Here is an 18,736-nt window from a genome sequence, read left to right as displayed (position 1 = left end):
AGACCGTCACTATCCCTCGTCAACCAAGGTTCCCTAAACTTGCCAGCCTTGCCCTTCCATCTAACAGGAACATGCCGGCCCTGAACTCTTCCTATCTCTCTTCTTAGAAGAGTGTAAAAATTAAAAGGAATTGTTCCAGAATCATTTCATAAGATGTAATTGGCTAAAACCTTTGAACGTGAATGATTGATTGAAAAGTTTGGAAACATTTCTAAGTAATAAGTCACGTTTTAGACGTCATTAAAATCTATTCATGGTGTGAGAACTATGTGGCTTAGTGAATTTGTGCCTCTAGTACTTGAGTTGAACATTCAGCTCTGATTGTTTTTCAGGTAGTGTCAAGGGATCGTTTATGTCCAGCTGAGGGGGCAGACAGGGCCTCGGTTTAACATCTCAACCCAAAAGCAGCACCTCCAATAGTACAGCACTCCCTCAGTACTGCACTGAAATGTCAGTCTTGATTACAGCTCAAGTGTCTGGATTGGGACTTGAACCTACAAACCTCTGACTCAGGCAAGAGAGCTACCTGCTGAGCCATGGCTGCCACTGGAAATGCAGAGCATCTCCATCAACCTGAAGAAAAGACAAGCTAGCAGCTTGGGGTTATGCCGGCCTCAAAACTGCCAGCATTTTCTGTACTTGTGTCTGATTAACAACATTTGTGTTTTTATCATCTATCTAGGTGAATCAACACAGGTGAAATTTTGTCCTGTAAGGCCTGTTGCACTCAATGACCTTCATTTGTTCAGAAGGTGTCTGCATTTTGTATCCTGTACTGAGAAGCAAGTTCACTCCACAGGGGTCTCTTGAAAATAAGAACAGGAGGAAGCCATTCTGCCTTCGAGCATGTTCAGTCATTCTGTCAGATCTTGGCTGATCTGTATCTCAACTCCATTTACCCACCTTTGATGCATATCCCACGAAGTTATACAGCACAGAAACAGGCCCTTCGGCCCACTGTGTCTGCGCCAGCCATCAAACCTATCTATTCTAATCCCATTTTCCACCACTTGGCCCGTAGCCTTGTATGCTATGGCATTTCAAGTGCTCATCTAAATGTTTGGTTAGCAAAATTAAAGCACATGGGATAGGAGGTAATGTGCTGGCATGGAATAAGGATTGGTTTACAGGCAGAAAACAGAGTAGGAGTAAACGGGTCATTCTCGCGTTGGCAGGCTGTGACTAATGGGGTACCGCAAGGATCAGTACTTGGGCCCCAGCTGTTCACAATATATAATAGTGATTTGGATGTGTAATATTTCCAAGGTCGCGGATGACAAAACTAGGTGTAAATGTGTGCTGTGAGGAAGATGTAAAGTGGCTTCAACTGGATTTGGACAGACTAAGTGAGTGAGCAAGAACATGGCAGATGTAAAATGTGGAAAAATGTGAGGTTATCCACTTTGGTAGGAGGAACAGATGTGCATAGCATTTCTTAAATGGCAAGAGATTAGAAAGTGTAGATGTACAAAGGGACCTAGCTGTCCTTGTCAATAAGTCACTGAAAGCTAACATGCAGGTGCAGCAAGCAATTAGGAAGGCTAATGGTATGTTGGCCTTTATCGCAAGAGGATTTGAGTACAGGAGTAGCAAAGTCTTGCTTCAATTGTATAGAACCTTGGTTAGATCACACCTGGAGTACTGTGTGCAGTTTTGGTCCCCTTACCTTAGGAAGAATATTATTGCCATAGAGGGAGTGCAACGAAGGTTCAGCAGAATTGTTCCCAGAATGGTGGGACTGTCCTATGAATAGAGATGGGGGAAACTGGGCCTGTATTCTCTACAGTTTCAAAGAATGAGAGGTGATCTCATTGAAACCTACAAAATACTTAAAGGCATAGACAGGGTAGATGCAGGTAAGATGTTTCCCCGGTTGGGGAGGCTAGAACCAGGGGACGCAATTTCAAATTAAGCGGGAAGCCACTTAGGACCAAGATGAGGAGAAATTTCTTTACTCAGAGGGCTGAGAGTCTTTGGACTTCTCTACCCCAGAGGGCTGTGGAAGCTCAGTCATTGAGTATGTTTAAAGCAGAGATTGACAGATTTCTAAATACCCCTTGATCTTTTACCTACCAAAAATCTATAACCTTGAAAATTTCAATTAACCCCCAGCATCCACAGCTTATTGTGGGAGAGAATTCCAGATTTCAACTATCCTATGTGTGGGGACATGAGGGGAAAGTGCTTCCTGATTTCACTCCTGAATGACCTGGCTCCAGTTTTAAGATTAGGCCTCCTTGTTCTGGTGAATCTGCATTGTACCCCTTCTGAGACCAATAAATAAAGTATTCAACTCAACTTTTAAATCTGTCAAAACAGAGCTGGCAATCAGAAACAAAGGTTAGGAAACGTTCTCTTGGAGGATGGGGGACGACTGAAACTCAATAGTTACCCTGAGAATTGTCTTCTCTTTACACGTGTTCTACAAATTTCCTGCCTTTTTTTTCAGCTCTGTAAATGAGAGCCGCCAAGTGCTGCAAGAACCCGAGTTTGCACAGTCACTGCTGAGAGACCCCAACACCCCAATCATCCGGAAATCCCGAGGCACCTCTACGCAAGGAACATCCACTCACGCCTCCTCCCAGCAACTCGCCGTTATGGACGATCAGAGGAGCAAGGCTGGCAGTGTCCACAGTAAACTCAGCAGTTATCACGGCAGCCTGCACAGGTCACGGGACGGCAGGTGAGCTGAATACTTACAGAAATATCACAGCAAACCACCTTTTAAAATGAAATTATCAGATAAGAAACTGCACTGTTCAGTTTGGATTATTGTATTAAATAACTAATGTTGGATTTCACAACGTCTGGTTAAATCATTTAGCAGTAGTATTTGATTTTTGATAATCAGGTATAAAAGTCAAGAGGAAGGGGTCAAGTGACAGCGGGCTATGTTGTGGGTGAGTTGTTTTGCCTCACAGCTCTGTTATCAGCATGATAATTAGGGGCAGGAGGCAGCTCAAATGCAGAGATGTGAATTTCAGCTAAGAAGCATCTTTGTATTGCTTAGCTGTCCGCATGCTTTCACAGATATGTACCCGTGTGTACAAAGGAGGATAAAAGAACCAAGAGGCTATACCCATCTGGAAAGATTGAACAGGCTGGGGCTGTTCTCTAGAAAAGAGAAGACTTGAGGAGGAGGTCTGAGATTGAGAGAATTTGATAAGATAGACATCGAGAGATGTTTCCACTTGTGAGTCCAGAGCTGGAAGCCATAAATATAGTCACTAGGGAATTCAGGAGGAACTTCTTTACTCAAAGAGTGGTGAGAATGTGGAACTTGGTAACTCATGGAGTCGTTGAGGTGAATCATGCAGATGCATTCAAGGAGGAGCTAGATAAGCACATGAAGGAGAAAGGATAGAAGGATAGGGGATTGGGTGAAGCAGGGTGGGAGGAGGCTCGTGTGGAGCAGAAATATGGCATGGATCAGTTGGGCCAAATGGCCTGTGTCTGTGATATAAATACTATGTGAAACTATGTAGTAATATTCTGAGTTAGCCATGCAATTATTTCATTGCTTTTATTTATTTAGAGATACAGCACTGAAACAGGATCTTCGGCCCACCGAGTCTGTGCCGACCAACAACCACCCATTTATACTAACCCTGCAGTAATCCCATATTTCCTACCACCTACCTACACTAGGGGCAATTTACAATGACCAATTTACCTATCAACCTGCAAGTCTTTGGCTGTGGGAGGAAACCGGAGCACCCGGTGGAAACCCAGGCCATCACGGGGAGAACTTGCAAACTCTACACGGTCAGTACCCCGAATCAAACCTGGAGCTGTGAGACTGCAGTGCTAACCACTGTGCCACCCAAATGCAAGTTCAGTAACAGCAGAACACAATGCATTTGTTAATTACCTTCTTCCTGTATTTTAAACTTTTTATTTAATCTAGTGACAAAGTAAACTGATAGTGCATCTATTTGCAAAGTGTTGATTGAAAAAGATATTGCAGTAATAATTAATGTCACAGATTATCTGTTGAAGTAGACTGCTGGTGTAACACGCAGCAAGCAGTAGACTGGGCTGCAGAGAGGGTGCTCTGATGCCACACGTTGTGCTGTTTAAATGGAGAAACATTCTACTTTGGGGAGCCAGGGTTCAGTGATGCCTCTTTTCCATCCCCAGCCAGTGACTCAGCCATTTTGTTCAATGAGCAGTTGATCAGAAGCAAGTAGAATTAGTTTGGGTGAAAGGACAGAAAGCAAGCAAGGGGCAGGAAACATTGATGGCAATTGTTTATAGGCCCCCTAACAGTAGTTGTCGTGTAGGGCAGAATATAAATCAGGAAATTAGAGGTGCACATAACAAGAGTAGTACAACAATCGTGGGGGACTTCATATAGACTGGGCAAACCAAATTGCAGTAGTAGTGGGGAGGATCAGTACATTGAGGAACCAACTAGGGAACAGGCTATTTTGGATTTAGTATAGTGCAATGAGAGACGGTTAATTAATAACCTTGTAAAGGGGCCTCTAGGGAAGAGTGGCCATACTATGATAGAATTTTATATTGGGTTTGAAAGTGATTTAGTTACTTCTGAAACTAGGGTCCTAAATCTTAACAAAGCAAGCTATTCAAGTATGAGGGGCAAGTTATCTAAAGTGGATTGGGAAACTACATTAAAAGATGTGATGGAAGATAAGCAATGGCTAGCATTTAAAGAATTAATATATAATTTGCAACAAACATACTTTGCTTTCTGGCACGAAAATTCCACAGAAAAAGTGGTTCAATCGTGGCTGACCAGTCAAAAATTAGTATTAGATCAAAGGAAGAGGCTTATAATATTGCCAGAAAGAGTAATAAGCCTGTGGATTGGGAGGATTTTAGAATTCAGCGAAGGACGACCAAGAAATTGATAAGGAAAGAGAATACGAGAGTAGACTAGCAAGCAACATTAAAAACTGACTGTAAATGTTTCTGTAAGTATGTAAGTGGGAAGAGATTAGTGAAAGAAAATGGGGGCCTATTAAAATGGGGAATAAGGAAATGGCAGAGGCATGAAACAAATACTTTGTACCTGTCTTCCTGGCAGAAGTCACACAAAAATAAATCCCTGAAAGTAATGGAGAACCAAGGGTCTAGTGAGAATGAGAAACATTAAAGAAATACAGTATAAGAAATAGTACCAGAGAAGTTAATGACACTAAGTGGCAACAAATTCCTTGGACCTGATGACCTGCATCTAGGGTTTTAAGAGGTAGCTGCAGTGATGGTGGATGCATTGGTTTTGATCTTCCAGAATTCCCTAGTTTCTCGAACAGTTCCCAAGGATTGGAAAGTAGTAAACATAACCCCACTATTTTAGAAAGGAGGAAGAGAGAAAACAGGGAACTATAGGCCAGTAAGCCTAACATCAGTAGCAGGCAAAATGCTAGAACCTATTACTAAGGATATGGTTACAAGGTACTTAAAAAATCAAAATATGATTAAGGAGAGTCAACACAGATTTATGAAAGAGGAATCATGATTGGCAAATCTGTTAGAATTTTTTGAGGATGTAACTAGTAAGATGTATAAGGGGGAAACAGTGGATGTAGTGTATTTGGAGTTTCAAAAAGCATTAAATAAGGTGCTGCACGTGAGGTTATACAAAATTAGGACTCATGGGATTGAGGTAATATATTAGCATGGATTGAGGATTGGTTAATGGACAGAAAATAGTAGGAATAAACAGGACATTTTCAGGTTGGTAGGCTATAACTAGTGCTTGGGCCTCAGTTATGTACGGTCTGTATTAGTGTCTGTAACGTATGCAAGTTTGCTGACAAAGTTAGGTGGGAGAGTAAGCGATGAGGAGGATGAAAGGCTAGCAAGGGGTATAGGTAGATTGGATGATTGGGCATGACAGATGGAGTACAATGTGGTCAAGTTATTCATTTTGGTAGGAAAAATAAAATAAAATAAATTTTGAAGGGTGAGAGTGGGAAATGTTTGCATTCAGAGGGCGCTGGTTGTCCTTGTACATGAATCACAGAAAGTTAACATGCAGGTACAGCAAGCAATTAGGAGGACAAATGGTATGTTCGCTTTTGTTACACAGGGATTACTGTATGAGTAAAGAAGTCTTACTACAATTTTACAGGCCTTTGTTGAGGCCACACCTGGAGTAGCACTGTGTGCAGTTTTGGTCTCCTTATCTAAGGAAGGGCATACTTTCCCTAGAGGGAGTGCAATGGATTGTCCTATGAGGGGAGATTGAGTAGACCAGGCCTATCTTCCTTGCAGTTTAGAAGAATGAGGTGATTGAACTGAAACTTAAAGGGGCTTGACAGAGTAGATGCTGAGAAAATGTTTCTCTGGCTGGGGAATTTGAACACAGAGTCACAGTTTCAGATAAGGTGTCAGCCATTTAGGACGGAGATGAGGAATTCCTTAACTCAGGGTTGTGCAGCTTTGGAATTCTATACCAGAGATACTTGTGGATGTTCAGTCATTGAGTATAATCACTACAGAGACTGAGATTTTTGGGTACTAAGGAAATTAAGGAATGTGGGTATAGTGTGGGAAGGTGGAGTTGAGGTAGATGATCAGCCATGATCTTATTGAATAGTAGAGTAGGTTCGAAGGGCCAAATGACCTGCACAAGCTCCTATTTCTTGTGCTCTAGAACAGGAACATCCTTCCCTGATGTCAGCTGGGTCATACTGGGGGCACTACACATCCTCAGTTCCCCGTGCAGTTATCCAGTGGCCCCTGCTGGAGGGGTGTGCATACAGACATTGTGAGGGCAGTATCGGGCTGGTTCATGAAGCTGCATGTGATAGAATGGCCTGCAGCATTCTCATCGAGGCTTATGCATGATAGATGGCTAGCAGCAGAAAGTGGATGCCTCTGGTAGAGGAGATCATTGGAGAAAGATTAAAAGATTACAGTAAGTCAGATTTTGAAATTCAATGTTTACATCACAATCTAAGGTCCTGAACCCTGCCAACACAGGGAGGGTGTGAGAGAGTACAGAATTAGTTCGGAAGGTTGTAATTTACATGACACCGCATTTTGGTGTTAAACACCTGTAAACTGCAAAAGGGAAGAAGGGGGGATGTGCAGGGAGAGTATGAGTTCGAGTTAGGTGGTGACTTTTCAGTAGCAGTCGGTGTGTCCACTGGCTTTATTCTTGGTTATAGCTCCAATAACCTACTCTGGGATGCTTTATTGCATTGAAGGCTTTTGCAGACGACACAAAGATTGGCTGTGTGGTAGATAGTGAGGAGGATAGCTGCAGGAAGATATTGATGGTCTGGTCAGATCGGCAGAAAAGTGGCAAATTGGAATTCAGCCTGGAGAAGTGTGAGATGATGCATTTGGGGAGGTCAAACAAGGCAAAGGAATACACTATTAATGGGAAAATACTGAGAAGTGTAGAGGAAGTGAGGGACCTTGAAATGAATGTCCACAGATCCCTCAAGATAGCAGGAGGGGTTGATAAGGTGATTAAGAATGCATATGGAATCCTTTCCTTTATTAGCTGAGGAGTAGAATATAAGAGCAGGGAGCAGGAACTATATAAAACATTAGTTAGGCTGCAACTTGAGTACTGTGTGCAGTTCTGGTCACGTCATTACAGAAAGGATGTAATTGCACTCGAGGGTACAGAGGAGATTTACGAGGATGTTGCCAGGACTGGAAAAATGCAGCTTTGAGGAAAGATTGGATAGGCTGGGGTTGTTCTCCTTGGAACAGAGAAGACTGAGGGGAGATCTAATTGAAATGTACAAAATTTTGAGGGGCCTGGATAGAGTGGGGGTGAAGGGTCTATTCACCTTAGCAGAGAGATCAGTGTTGAGGGGGCATAGATTGAAAGTGATTGGTAGAAAAATTAGTGGGGAGATGAGGAAAAACCTTTTCAGCCAAAGGGTGGTGAGGGTCTGGAAGTCGCTGTCTGAAAGAGTAGTTGAGGCAGAGAACCTCAACTCATTCAAAAGGAGTTTGGATGTGCACCACAAGTGCCGTAACTGCAGGGCTACGGACCAAATGCTGGAAGGTGGAATTAGAATGGGTGGATCGTTTTTCAGCTGGCACAGACACGATGGGCCAAGTGGCCTCTTTCTGTGCCTTATATTTATATAGAATCATAGAAAGTTTAAGTTGTCACTGGATTTCTTTGAGTCTCCACCATCAGTGCTCAAACAGGAGAATAGCATTACCTCACCTTAGTTAGTGGTGCTCTTGAAACTTGCTCGATGCTGCTGGTCTAAACCTCCTCCAACCTTGTTGTGTTTTATAAACCCTTGCTGACTATGTGATGGTTAATAGAAATTTGGCCATTTTTCTCATCAGATACACACCATGCAGCTTCAGAGGTCTGGATGAGCGGTTGGTGCATGGTAGTCTGCCACGGCTCAACGACCAGTCCCGGCAAAGCAGCCTGCACCGTCTGAATGACCAGTCCCGGCAAAGCAGTGTCAGGGACCTGACCAATCCGGCAACCCATATCACCCATGGTACCAGCATGAACCGGGTCATTGAGGAAGACTGCACGAGTGCCTAATCAAAGCCTCTACATCCATGGCAAAGCCAAAGGGCACACAGGTTAACAGGAGACAAGCATTTACAGGAGGGAACACGTTTTATCGCAGACACTACAATAGGTCAGCAACAGAAACAAATAATGGGTCTCCTTTAATTGTAATCTTGTTCAGTGCCACTGGTACTGCCAAGGAACTTTAACTGGTTATTGACAAAAAAGTGGCATGACGTCGTCTTTGGAAAAGCACTAGTTCAGACACATTTACACCTGTCTAAAAGCAAAAGGGGAGGAAATTCAGAAGCTGAGTTTGGTGTTTCACTCCCAACACACCGCTGCTGGCTCTGACTACTCTAACACTGGCAGAGTAGGAAGTTTGGATTCCTCTTCAAGGCTGATGATGCTTGACAACAAAAACCTCTCGTTATAGCATTGCAGGACATCTTTAAATGAGCAGCTACATTTCTAGTGCAAAATGTGACTCTGAAGACACTGTGCTCATGTCTACACATTGGTCAAAAGCATCATTGTTTGGAACTATTTTTTAAGTTTATGGCACGGGTGGCAAGGACAATAATCACATGCCTGTTGGTTTTCAGGACTCCCATCTCTGAAATTAAATCCTGTTATTAGAAATAGGACCCATGATATGAAAGTGATTATCAAATGATGTCGAAAAATGTTGCATTAACTTGAAATGAGGTAGATTTTATAAAGGGGCTGATGCAAAGTTTTTGTTTAGTCATTATTCATGTCAGGACGTTGTGATGCTACCTCACAGTGTCCCATCTAATAACTGTCCTGTAGGATAGGTAATATGAGGCAGCTGTACGGATCTATTAGTCTGTCTCTGGTGCATTTCTGTATTGGTTGAATAGTGTATTGCTTTTGAGGGGTGGGGTGGGGTTAATTTGTGGCCTGATGTGTGTATTTAGGTTGGGAGCATGGTGTCTGGGTGGGGGTTTTGATCTGTAATGTGTCGGTGCATCGAAGTGCAGATTGCTTACTCATCTTAATGGTACAGTTTAGCAGGTACTGGGGAGCTCAATGGCTCCAGTAATTCCTGGTAACTTGTGACAGGAGTAGGACCTGCAACCCCCGCTCCCTCCACCCCCACCATGCCCCACCACCCCACCCCCTCCATGCCCCACCACCCCCACCTCCTCCATGCCCCACCACTCACCACTAACAACATCTGAACAAATGAATTCTGCTGCTGGAAGCGCCACCTCCAACAGCTCTGGGTTCTTTCTTTTGTTGGTTTTGCAACCATAAAATATCCCCTGCTGATCTTTTGTTAGTATCTATCTGTTATGACCAGGTGAGAAAGGTTCCTCGGGGTCTTTCTCAGCCTTCACCTGATCTTATTGTAACAGGATTTAATTTTTTTAAACACACTGTTTTGAGCTCCCGCTTGGTGAATCCTTGTTCACTGCTTTCCAATTATACGGCAAAGAAATGAGCACGAACAGGCCGCCTTGGGTTTAAAGAAGAAAAGTGAAATTTATTTAAACTTAAATTCTAATTCAGTTAACGCCCACAGATATACGCCATGCCCCAAGCTAGCATGCATATGCAATACACTGATGCAAATAGAGACAGAAAAGAGCAGAAGAAAAATAGAGGTTTGAGGCAATAGCAGAAGAGTTTATTGTTACTGTGCTTCGAACTCACTTATAGTCCTTTTGTAGGTAATTCTTGTTTTTCGTTGGGCTCAGTATTCTTAAACCTTGTTCACTGTAGGAGACTTTTCTCTCTTGGGGTTCATGTGTCTTCAATGGTTTCCGAAGCCAGTGAGATGAGTGCAGACAGGAGAGACGTCTTTTCAGTCCAGGAACAAACAGCTTTCTGAGTTTCAAACACACTGTGACAAGTTCAAGTTTAAAAAAAAAAACTCCAACAGCCAGTTAGTCATGTGGCTAAACTGGTCTGACCACGTCTGTTTGTGTGTTCGGCCATCTTAGCAATTAACCTGGAATGCTAGCTTCTCCACCTTCAACGTCTGGTAATCAAAAGTCCATTGTGGATTGAATGTTTCAGGGAGTGTCCCCTCTGTTTTTTTCCAAGTACTGTCTGTTACTATGCAAAAGTCTTTCCAGTCAAGGGCTCGGCAGCTCCTTGTGATAGGCTCTCTTTTCTTCCCAGCAGCAATTTTAGGTTTTAATGTTCATGTGGCAAAATAAATTTTCAATTGCAGTTTGCCTGAAATGACTGAAATAGGATTTCAAAAAGTGGAACCGCCTTGTAATTGTCTCTTCTGCTGACCATTTACTGAGTCTCAGTTGACATAGGTGCTTTCAAACACTCGCCAACATTTTCACAAAGGTGTTTGCTGTGTAAATACACCAATTCTGCAACCTAGAATATTTGCCTAGCATTTCACTGATTATAAAGGTCAATGAAGGTCTCTGAGACGCTCCAATTTAGATCATTGGTGTCAGCCGTAACTCAGTGGTGTCACTCCTACCTGATTTAGAAAGTAATGTGTTCCAGTCCCATTCCAGAGTCTTGAGCACAAGGTCTAGGCAGCCACTCCTATCTATGTCAGTACTGAGGGGGCTGCTGCACTATCAGAAGTGCCATCTTTTGAATGAGACGTTAGACACGTCTGCCCCCTCGGGTGAACAGAAAAAAATTCCCATGGCACTATTCAATTATTTCCACCACAATCAAGGTCACTAACTTTTCTGGTCATTATAACATTGATGTTTGTGGGCTTTTGACGTGCACAAATTGGCTGTGAAGTATTTTGGGATGTCCAAAGGTTGTGAAAGGCACTGCATCGATACAAGTTCGTTCATTCTTTCTAAGCAGTCCGATCACCTTAATTTTATGGAAGTGACTCACGCTGCCTTGTATCTAGCTGCATTATAACCCATGGGTATAATAATATCAATCCCTTGTAACCTAGGCAAGCTCACATGTCTCTCGTGTATATGAAGTGTCCCTAAAGCTGGGTGAGTTAATCCTGTATAAGGCAATGCTCATTACACAGTAAGGTGAATGGAGAGAGTGACAGTTCTAATTGACATGAAGATTTAAGTTGCACCAATTAATGATGCAAAATAAACTAGATCTCCTAACTGTTCCCCAGCATTCCGAACCGCTTCATTCAGCAAAGACCCTCTAACAAACCAGATAGTTTTCACAGTCTAACTGAAATCCAAATGCTTGTGTTTTGAAAAGTCAGACTTTATCTGAGTTTAACTAAACACACACTTTTAACCCAGTAATCCAGAGAACAGGAGTTCAAGTCTGACCAATCAGTCTGAGAATTTAAATTCAGTTTAAAGAGATTTTTCACCTCATAACACACCACTGGTGACCTCCACACATGGTCCAACCCCATCTGCTTTTTGTTGAAGTCAACTCTACATTCATCAGGTTCCTTCAGGTCGTGCACCTGACTCCTCATGGTGTAATGAGCATAGGAATTAGGAGCAGGAGTAGGCCACTCGGCCCCTCAAGCATGCTCCGCCATTCAACAAGATCATGGATGATCTGATTGTAACCTCAACTCCACATTCCCACCAACCCTGATGACCTTTCACCCCCTTGCTTATCAAGAATCTGTCTATCTCTGTCTTAATATTTAAAGACTCTGCTTCCATTGCCTTTTGAGGAAGAGAATTCCAAAGACTCATGACTGAGAAAAAATTTCTCCTGATCTGCCTTCTAAATATCAATATCTTTATTTCTTCCATGACATTTAGTACAGGGAAAATAATGTTTTTCAGTTCCTCGCAAGCACTGTTTCTTTCACCTTTCATAAGTCGAACTAGTATCTACTGCTTAACATTTAGCTCTTTTTGTTAATTAACATTATAGTCCTCAAAATCTTCATTGGCCTCAAAGAGCTTGTGTTCTTTCATGACCAAATGTTTAACTTGCTGAAGCTGTCCCAATATATGAACACATCCAGGAAGCTTTTCTGACCTGCTGTACAGAGTACAAGATAAAGCAATCCCTTGCTCACCTTAATTATCCCACATCACTGCATTGCAGCCTTTCTGTTTTATTGATATCTCTGCATTTTTCCCTTGCTCCTGCAAAGTTCCAGAAACACTATCCTATGTGATTCCCTACAGAGTCAATATTTTGAAATCAAAGACTGTTCAGTCTCCGGCTCCTCTTTCCCAGTGCCTCAACACTGAAATTTCTTGCCTTTCTAGGCCTTCCTCTGCCAATCTTTAGACTTTCCAAACCCAAGCATAGTTTTGTCCAATCAGTCATCTTCTCTTTCAACTTTTATGGCAGCCTTGCTTTTATTTTTTAAATTAAAAATAAAGACTTTTCTGTTGTGGATGGCATAGAAAGATCTCAAGGCCCCTCCACCCCCCCCCCCCCCCCCCCCCCACCCCAGCCAACAGTAATACTTATTATGAATCCTAATAGGTGAAGACATGTTGCAAGATGTGTAAACAGAAAGGTACTATAGGGGACTGGATAAAATTTTAATGTCAATTGGAATGGTCAAAAGGAGCCAATGAAGATGGAGAGTTTTTGTTTCTTTATTGTAATTTTGTAACTTGATGTTATTCTGGTCAAGTCGTAATGGCTGCACTTGAATTGATTGTGAAGCACTGAAACAGATGGTTGCATACTCACAATGCCACCTAGTGCTGGGCTTGCTGACCCTGGTTAGTTGTTGACTTTGGGTGAAAGCAGTGGCTGATAGCTGACTGTCAATTTCTACCCCTTTATTATTTAGCTCCCGTTGAGTTGTTGCTCTTGTCCTGAGGCTGGTTCAGCAGGAATTGCTCATTTGTGAGATTTACTTTTTATCACAAGTCACAAACATGATGCCCATTACTGATCATGCTCATTTACACGAAGTGCCCATCTGCCTATAAGTCTTCTCCCATGTTAGGAACAGATGTGAGGGTAGCTATACTAAAGCCACACTGCTGGCCCGATAGCTCACCCACAATCAGGTCACACACAGAGTGGTGGGCTGACACACAGCTGCCATCAGCACCTTCCTGGTTGGAGGCAACAGCTGCAATCCATGTTCCAGGAGTTGGTTGCTCCTTCTGACAGCAGGAGTGTTGGGTTGTTGAGCATTCTTGCCTTTACCATCAGAAACCACCATGTGGTAGAAAGGGGACATCAGTTGGGCCTGTGTCCAAATCTAAAATGTCAAAAGAGAAAAACTTGTAACTTGCACTTGCCCCATAAAGAACCTTTTTGTTTACATTAGAATTGTGTTCAGATATTTAGTTTTGTTCAGTCTTTTTTCAGTTTTAGCACTTTAACTGTGATTGTATAGATGTTGAAATGTAGTAGTGGTAAATTAGACCTTTTTGAGAACAGTAGATTTTTAATAAAATAATGAAATCATGATTTCCACGTGTTGTGTGATTTTAATTTTTAATGTCATCTTGATGCATTGTTTGATTTTTGTACACATTAGGTTGACACTTAATGCATTAAAATTTAGTTTTTTTAACCAACTGCATTTATATTCAAAAGTTGATTTGTGCCAAATGCATTCATACATTTTCAGAAATTAACTGAGGCTGCAGAGAAGTTCTATTCTCATGTTAGTCTAGCTGTCACAACTCTTGAAAAAAAATTACACTTTGTTAAATGAGATGTAAATGGATTTTTAAGCTCATACTAAGTTCATAATTACTGCTAAACAACCTCTCTGGCCCTGAAAGAGTAATTTTATATTTGTTGAATGCCAAATATCTCTGTTAAGATAAACAATCCCACATTTTTAAATAGAAACAAGAAAAGCTGGAAATACTCAGCAAGTCAGGCAGCATCTGTGGAGAGAGAAGCAGGGTTAATGTTTCAGGTCAGTGACCCTTCATCAGAACTGGCAAAGGTTAGAAATGTAACAGGTTTTAAGCAAATAAAGTAGGGGTGGGGCAAGAGATAACAGAAGGCATGGCGTTGATAGGACAGGGTCACCGAGAATATCTGACCAGAAGGTCATGGAGCAAAGGCAAACGGTATGTTAATGGTGTGTTGAAAGATAAAGCATTAGTGCCGAGAGGGTGTTAATGGATAGAAAAATGAACAGCCCTGGCCCAAAGCACAAACATGAAAAAAAAGTGGGCAGGCACATGGTAAGAAAAATGAATGATGAAACAAGCTAAAACAAAAGAAAAGAAAAAATACTGAAAATAAAAAGGGGGGGCCGTAATGCTCTGGAATTATTGAACTCAACGTTCAGTGGCAGGCTGTAGTGTGCCTAATCGGTAAATTAGATGATGTTCCTCGAGCTTTGCGTTGATGTTCACTGGAACATTGCAGCAAGCCCAGGACACAGATGTGGGCATGGGAGGATGGGGGTTGTTGAAATGCCATACTTTTAAAATACTTTTTTAAAATTTGTTTGATATTTTAGCTTCTACCTTAATCCCATGTGTCTGTCCCAATCATTTATTTCGCTATCTGTAAAATTGAAAATTAAAAGTGAAGGGATTCAGTAGTTTTACTTCCTTGTTTATGGTCTGAGAATATTTCAATGTGATTTGCTCCTTCCCCTGCTTGATGACATTGCTCTGCTGGATGCCTGGAGACCCCCGTGACATGGCACCAAATTCAACTGTCATCAGGAAAGGGGAAGTCCGCACCACAGAGATCACTAGATCTTTGTGGGCAGCTTTCTTCAAGGTCAGTGGCAGGTGCTGTTGCTTTACCGCTGACTGAAAAATCCAACCCAATATATAAAATATAAAACAAGATATATTAACAGTTCAAATAAAAGCAAAATACTGCAGATGCTGCAAATCTGAAATGAAACACAAATGCTGGAAATAATCAGATCTGGCAGCATCTATGGAATGAGAAATAGCTTTAACGTTTCAGGTCTGTGACCTTTCATCAGAACTGATGAAGGGTCACTGACCTGAAACGTTGACTCTGCTTCTGTCTCCACAGATGCTGCCTGACCTGCTGCGTATTTCCAGCATTTCTTGTTTTTATCTCAATATGTGAAGTGAGGACTAGAGTTCTGATGGCAGAGTACAGGCACATAATCCAGGCTGGCATGTTCAAAAAACTTATTTTTTTAATAGATTATTAACTAAATGTTCTCTCTTCTGTCTTTTAGACTCCATCTGAGATACTGCATTTAGTTCTGAGCACAGCACCTTTGGAAGGGCCTCGGAAGGATGCGGTACAGATTCACTAGAAGCATAATGATGCTTCGAGTGTTAAATTATGAGGACAGGTTGCATAAACTTGGTTTGTTTTCCCTTGAGCAAGAAGGATAAGACTGTGATTCAATTGATGTTTTTAAAATGGTAAAAGGATTTGATAGGGTCGATACAGAGAACCTATTTCCTCTGAGGAGTCCAAAACAAGGGGGCGTAATCTTAAAATTAGAGCTAGGCTGTGCTGATGATCAATTTGTGCTTTCAAGACTGAGATCTTTGATTTTTGTTGGATAAGGTTATCATGGGATATGGAACAAAGACAGGTGAATGGAGCTGAGGCACACACAGATCAGCCATGATCTAATTAAATGGTGGAACAGTTTCAAGGGGCTGAATGGCCTTTAGTTCCTTAGTTTCCATAACCTAGCAACTTGCTCAAAATGTTCGACCAGACTGGTCCACCAGTGCCTTCTTTAACAGTAGCCATATTTTAAATTGCTTAAGATGTTTTAGTTTTGTGCTGAGTATTGATGCCAGGATTCAGCTTCCTTCCCTCAGCAAAGACTAACGAAAGCTAAGCTGGGGCTGAGACTTGAGCTCCAGGCCCTTCTAGTCTTGGAATCCAGTGCCCTGAGTTCTAGCTATGTGTTGCCGCATTAAATTATTGAGGTGGGGAGTGGAGCTATGAATCATTCTAGGGGTGTGGGGAAGGGGAGAGCACATAGCCTTTTCTCTGGGTTCTGCCAAAGGTTCTCTTAAACATGTTGCTAGATAGTACAGACCAGAGGCCACTGTTTCCTTCATTATCCCTCTTAAGGCGCAGCTGAGACTAGGACTTTGCTGTGTCGGAAATCCTGGGTGCAACTGCCCCACTCTGGTTTAGTATGTTAGTCACACTGCTATCTGCTGGTTCAATGTGACGGCCCCACTCTCTACAGGGTCATTAGAAAATCTCATCAAAGGGTAGTTGTAAAAGGAATAGATCTTCCTGGCTGAGAGGAGGGTAAAAGAGAGCATTGACCATCAAAGTTCAGTTTTTCACTCACCACACTTAGTGCAAGCTGACAGTCAATCTCCAATTACCCACTTCTACTTTTCAAGATTAATGCTTCAATTTTCTGAACGCACTAAAACTGCAGCAGGATTAACTCTGATTATTGGAAGAAAAATCAGAATTAAAAAATTTTGGAGCTCTGCAAATGTTACACCATTGTTTAAAAAGGGAGCAAGGGATAGGCCAAATAATTATCAGTCTGACCTCTGTGGGTAAATTATTAGAATCAATTCTGATGAGGTAAACTGATACTCAGGTGCAGATTAATTAGGGATAGCAGGATTTGTTAAGGGAAGGTCATGTCTTGCTAACTTGATTGAGTTTTTTGAGGAAGTAACAAGGGAGTATTGATGAGGGTAGTGCAGCGGATGTGGTGAGGGGCCTAGAGTAGACAGGAAAGACCTGTTTCCTCTAGCAGAGGTGTCAGTTATTGGGGAGATTGGGGGGGGGGGGGCACAGATTTAAGGTGATTGGTCGAAGGATTAGAGGGGACATGAGGAAAAAACCTTTTCACCCAGAGTGTGTGGGTGTATGGAATTCACTGCCAGGAATGGTACCTGGACATGCACCTGAAGTGATGTAACCTGCAAAGCTACAGACCAGGTGCTGGAAGGTGGGATTAGATTGGGTGGCTCATTTTTTCGGCCGGAGCAAGAACAATGGGCTGAATGGCCTCCTTCTGTGCCATAATTTCTCTATGGTTTTTTTCTATGAAAAGTTAAGGAATAGAAACATTTTCCCAAAACTTAGCTCTCGTTTTTTAAAAAAAAATGCTGGAAGTGCTAAGCAGGTTACTGCTTTAAAAAAAAAGTGTTTCTCTGTTACGGACAGAATTGAGAGAATGGAAACCCCAGTTCACATCCCTTTGCTGTTGTAATCAGGGTGTTTTTGACCAGGAAGGTGTGTGTGTTTCTTAACCCTTGAGTGTATGGGCAATTTGAGTAACCAGCAGCACACTTTTTGTGGGTTCAAAGAAAGAGGATTATTTTGTTCACACCGAAAGTCTAACTCTCTCTCTCTCTCACGCGCACACACACATTCGAGAAAGACAGCTGTTAAAGAGGATAGTGCACTTTTACCAATTGCAAAGGAATAGTTCATAAGTCACGTGATTAGGCTCGTCTTGGGGAAAAGGCATGCGTTTCGGGCCTGGTGAAAAAAGCGTTTTCACTCCTGAAGTGTAGTTCAGTGGATTTGATAGCCAGAGTCGTATATCAAAGTTGTTGTAGGATTCTCTCAAAGATGTGGATTTTCAGCAGGTCACGAAATTAGCTGCTTGTAGACTTCTTATTAAGAGGTCGGTTTTCTGTATTGGTGGACTTGAAAAGGAACAGCCCCCTCCCCCTTTTCACTTGCTCAAAGTCTATTACATTTCTAACCTTTGCCAGTTCTGATGAAAGGTCACAGACCTGAAACATTAACTCCGTTTCTCTCTCCACAGATGCTGTCAGATCTGTTGGGTATTTCCAGCGCTTTTTGTTCTTATTTCAGATTTCCAGCATCCGCAGTATTTTGCTTCTATTCAAAAGAAACAAGCTTGTAGACTTTAAGACGTTACAGTCTCCAGTTCTTTTAAGGCACGTTGGTACTGTATTGTCTGCTTTCTCAACAGCTGTTTGCTGACTGACCAGTTTTTCCTTGGTGCTTGGATTAATAAGATCTATTGTGATTAGGTTTGGTCATGTGACCACCTAATCAATACTTCTATTAACTACGCAGAATGATTTAAAGCTTGAAATAAAAACAAGAAATGCTGGAGCCACTCAGCAGGTCTGGCAGCATCTGTGAAAAGAGAAGCAGAGTTAACGTTTCGGGTCAGTGACCCTTCTTCGGAACTGACAAATATTAGAAAAGTCACAGGTTATAAGCAAGTGAGGTGGGGGTGGGGCAAGAGATAACAAAAGAGGTGTAGATTGGACCAGGCCACATAGCTGACCAAAAGGTCATGGAGCAAAGGCAAGCAATATGTTAATAGTGTGTTGAAAGACAAAGCATTAGTACAGATTAGGTGTTAACAGACTGAATATTGAACAGCAGCAAGTGCAAACCTGAAAAAAAACTGGGTAAGCAAGCTGAACAAACTAAGAT

At 42.1% G+C, this 18,736-nt stretch overlaps 1 protein-coding gene across 4 annotated transcripts in view; it reads left to right on the top strand.

The window, feature by feature from the left end:
• LOC137355646 (frizzled-3) overlaps positions 1-12,832 on the top strand; it is a 118,918-nt gene extending 106,086 nt beyond the window's left edge. For 3 of the 4 annotated variants that reach the window (XM_068021024.1, XM_068021029.1, XM_068021037.1), the window contains 2 exons: positions 2,450-2,683; positions 8,296-12,832. In XM_068021024.1, coding sequence (XP_067877125.1) covers positions 2,450-2,683; positions 8,296-8,506 — 445 coding nt within the window. In that variant the 3' untranslated portion in view covers positions 8,507-12,832. Of the gene's footprint in view, positions 1-332; positions 421-2,449; positions 2,684-8,295 lie in introns of those variants that run through there. The other variant, XM_068021057.1, reaches the window with a different exon arrangement.
• Positions 12,833-18,736: the final 5,904 nt, after the last annotated feature.

Source organism: Heterodontus francisci, chromosome 3 (genome assembly GCF_036365525.1).
Source record: "Heterodontus francisci isolate sHetFra1 chromosome 3, sHetFra1.hap1, whole genome shotgun sequence".
Classification (NCBI taxonomy): domain Eukaryota; kingdom Metazoa; phylum Chordata; class Chondrichthyes; order Heterodontiformes; family Heterodontidae; genus Heterodontus; species Heterodontus francisci.
This window is presented reverse-complemented; position numbering and strand designations above follow the sequence as displayed.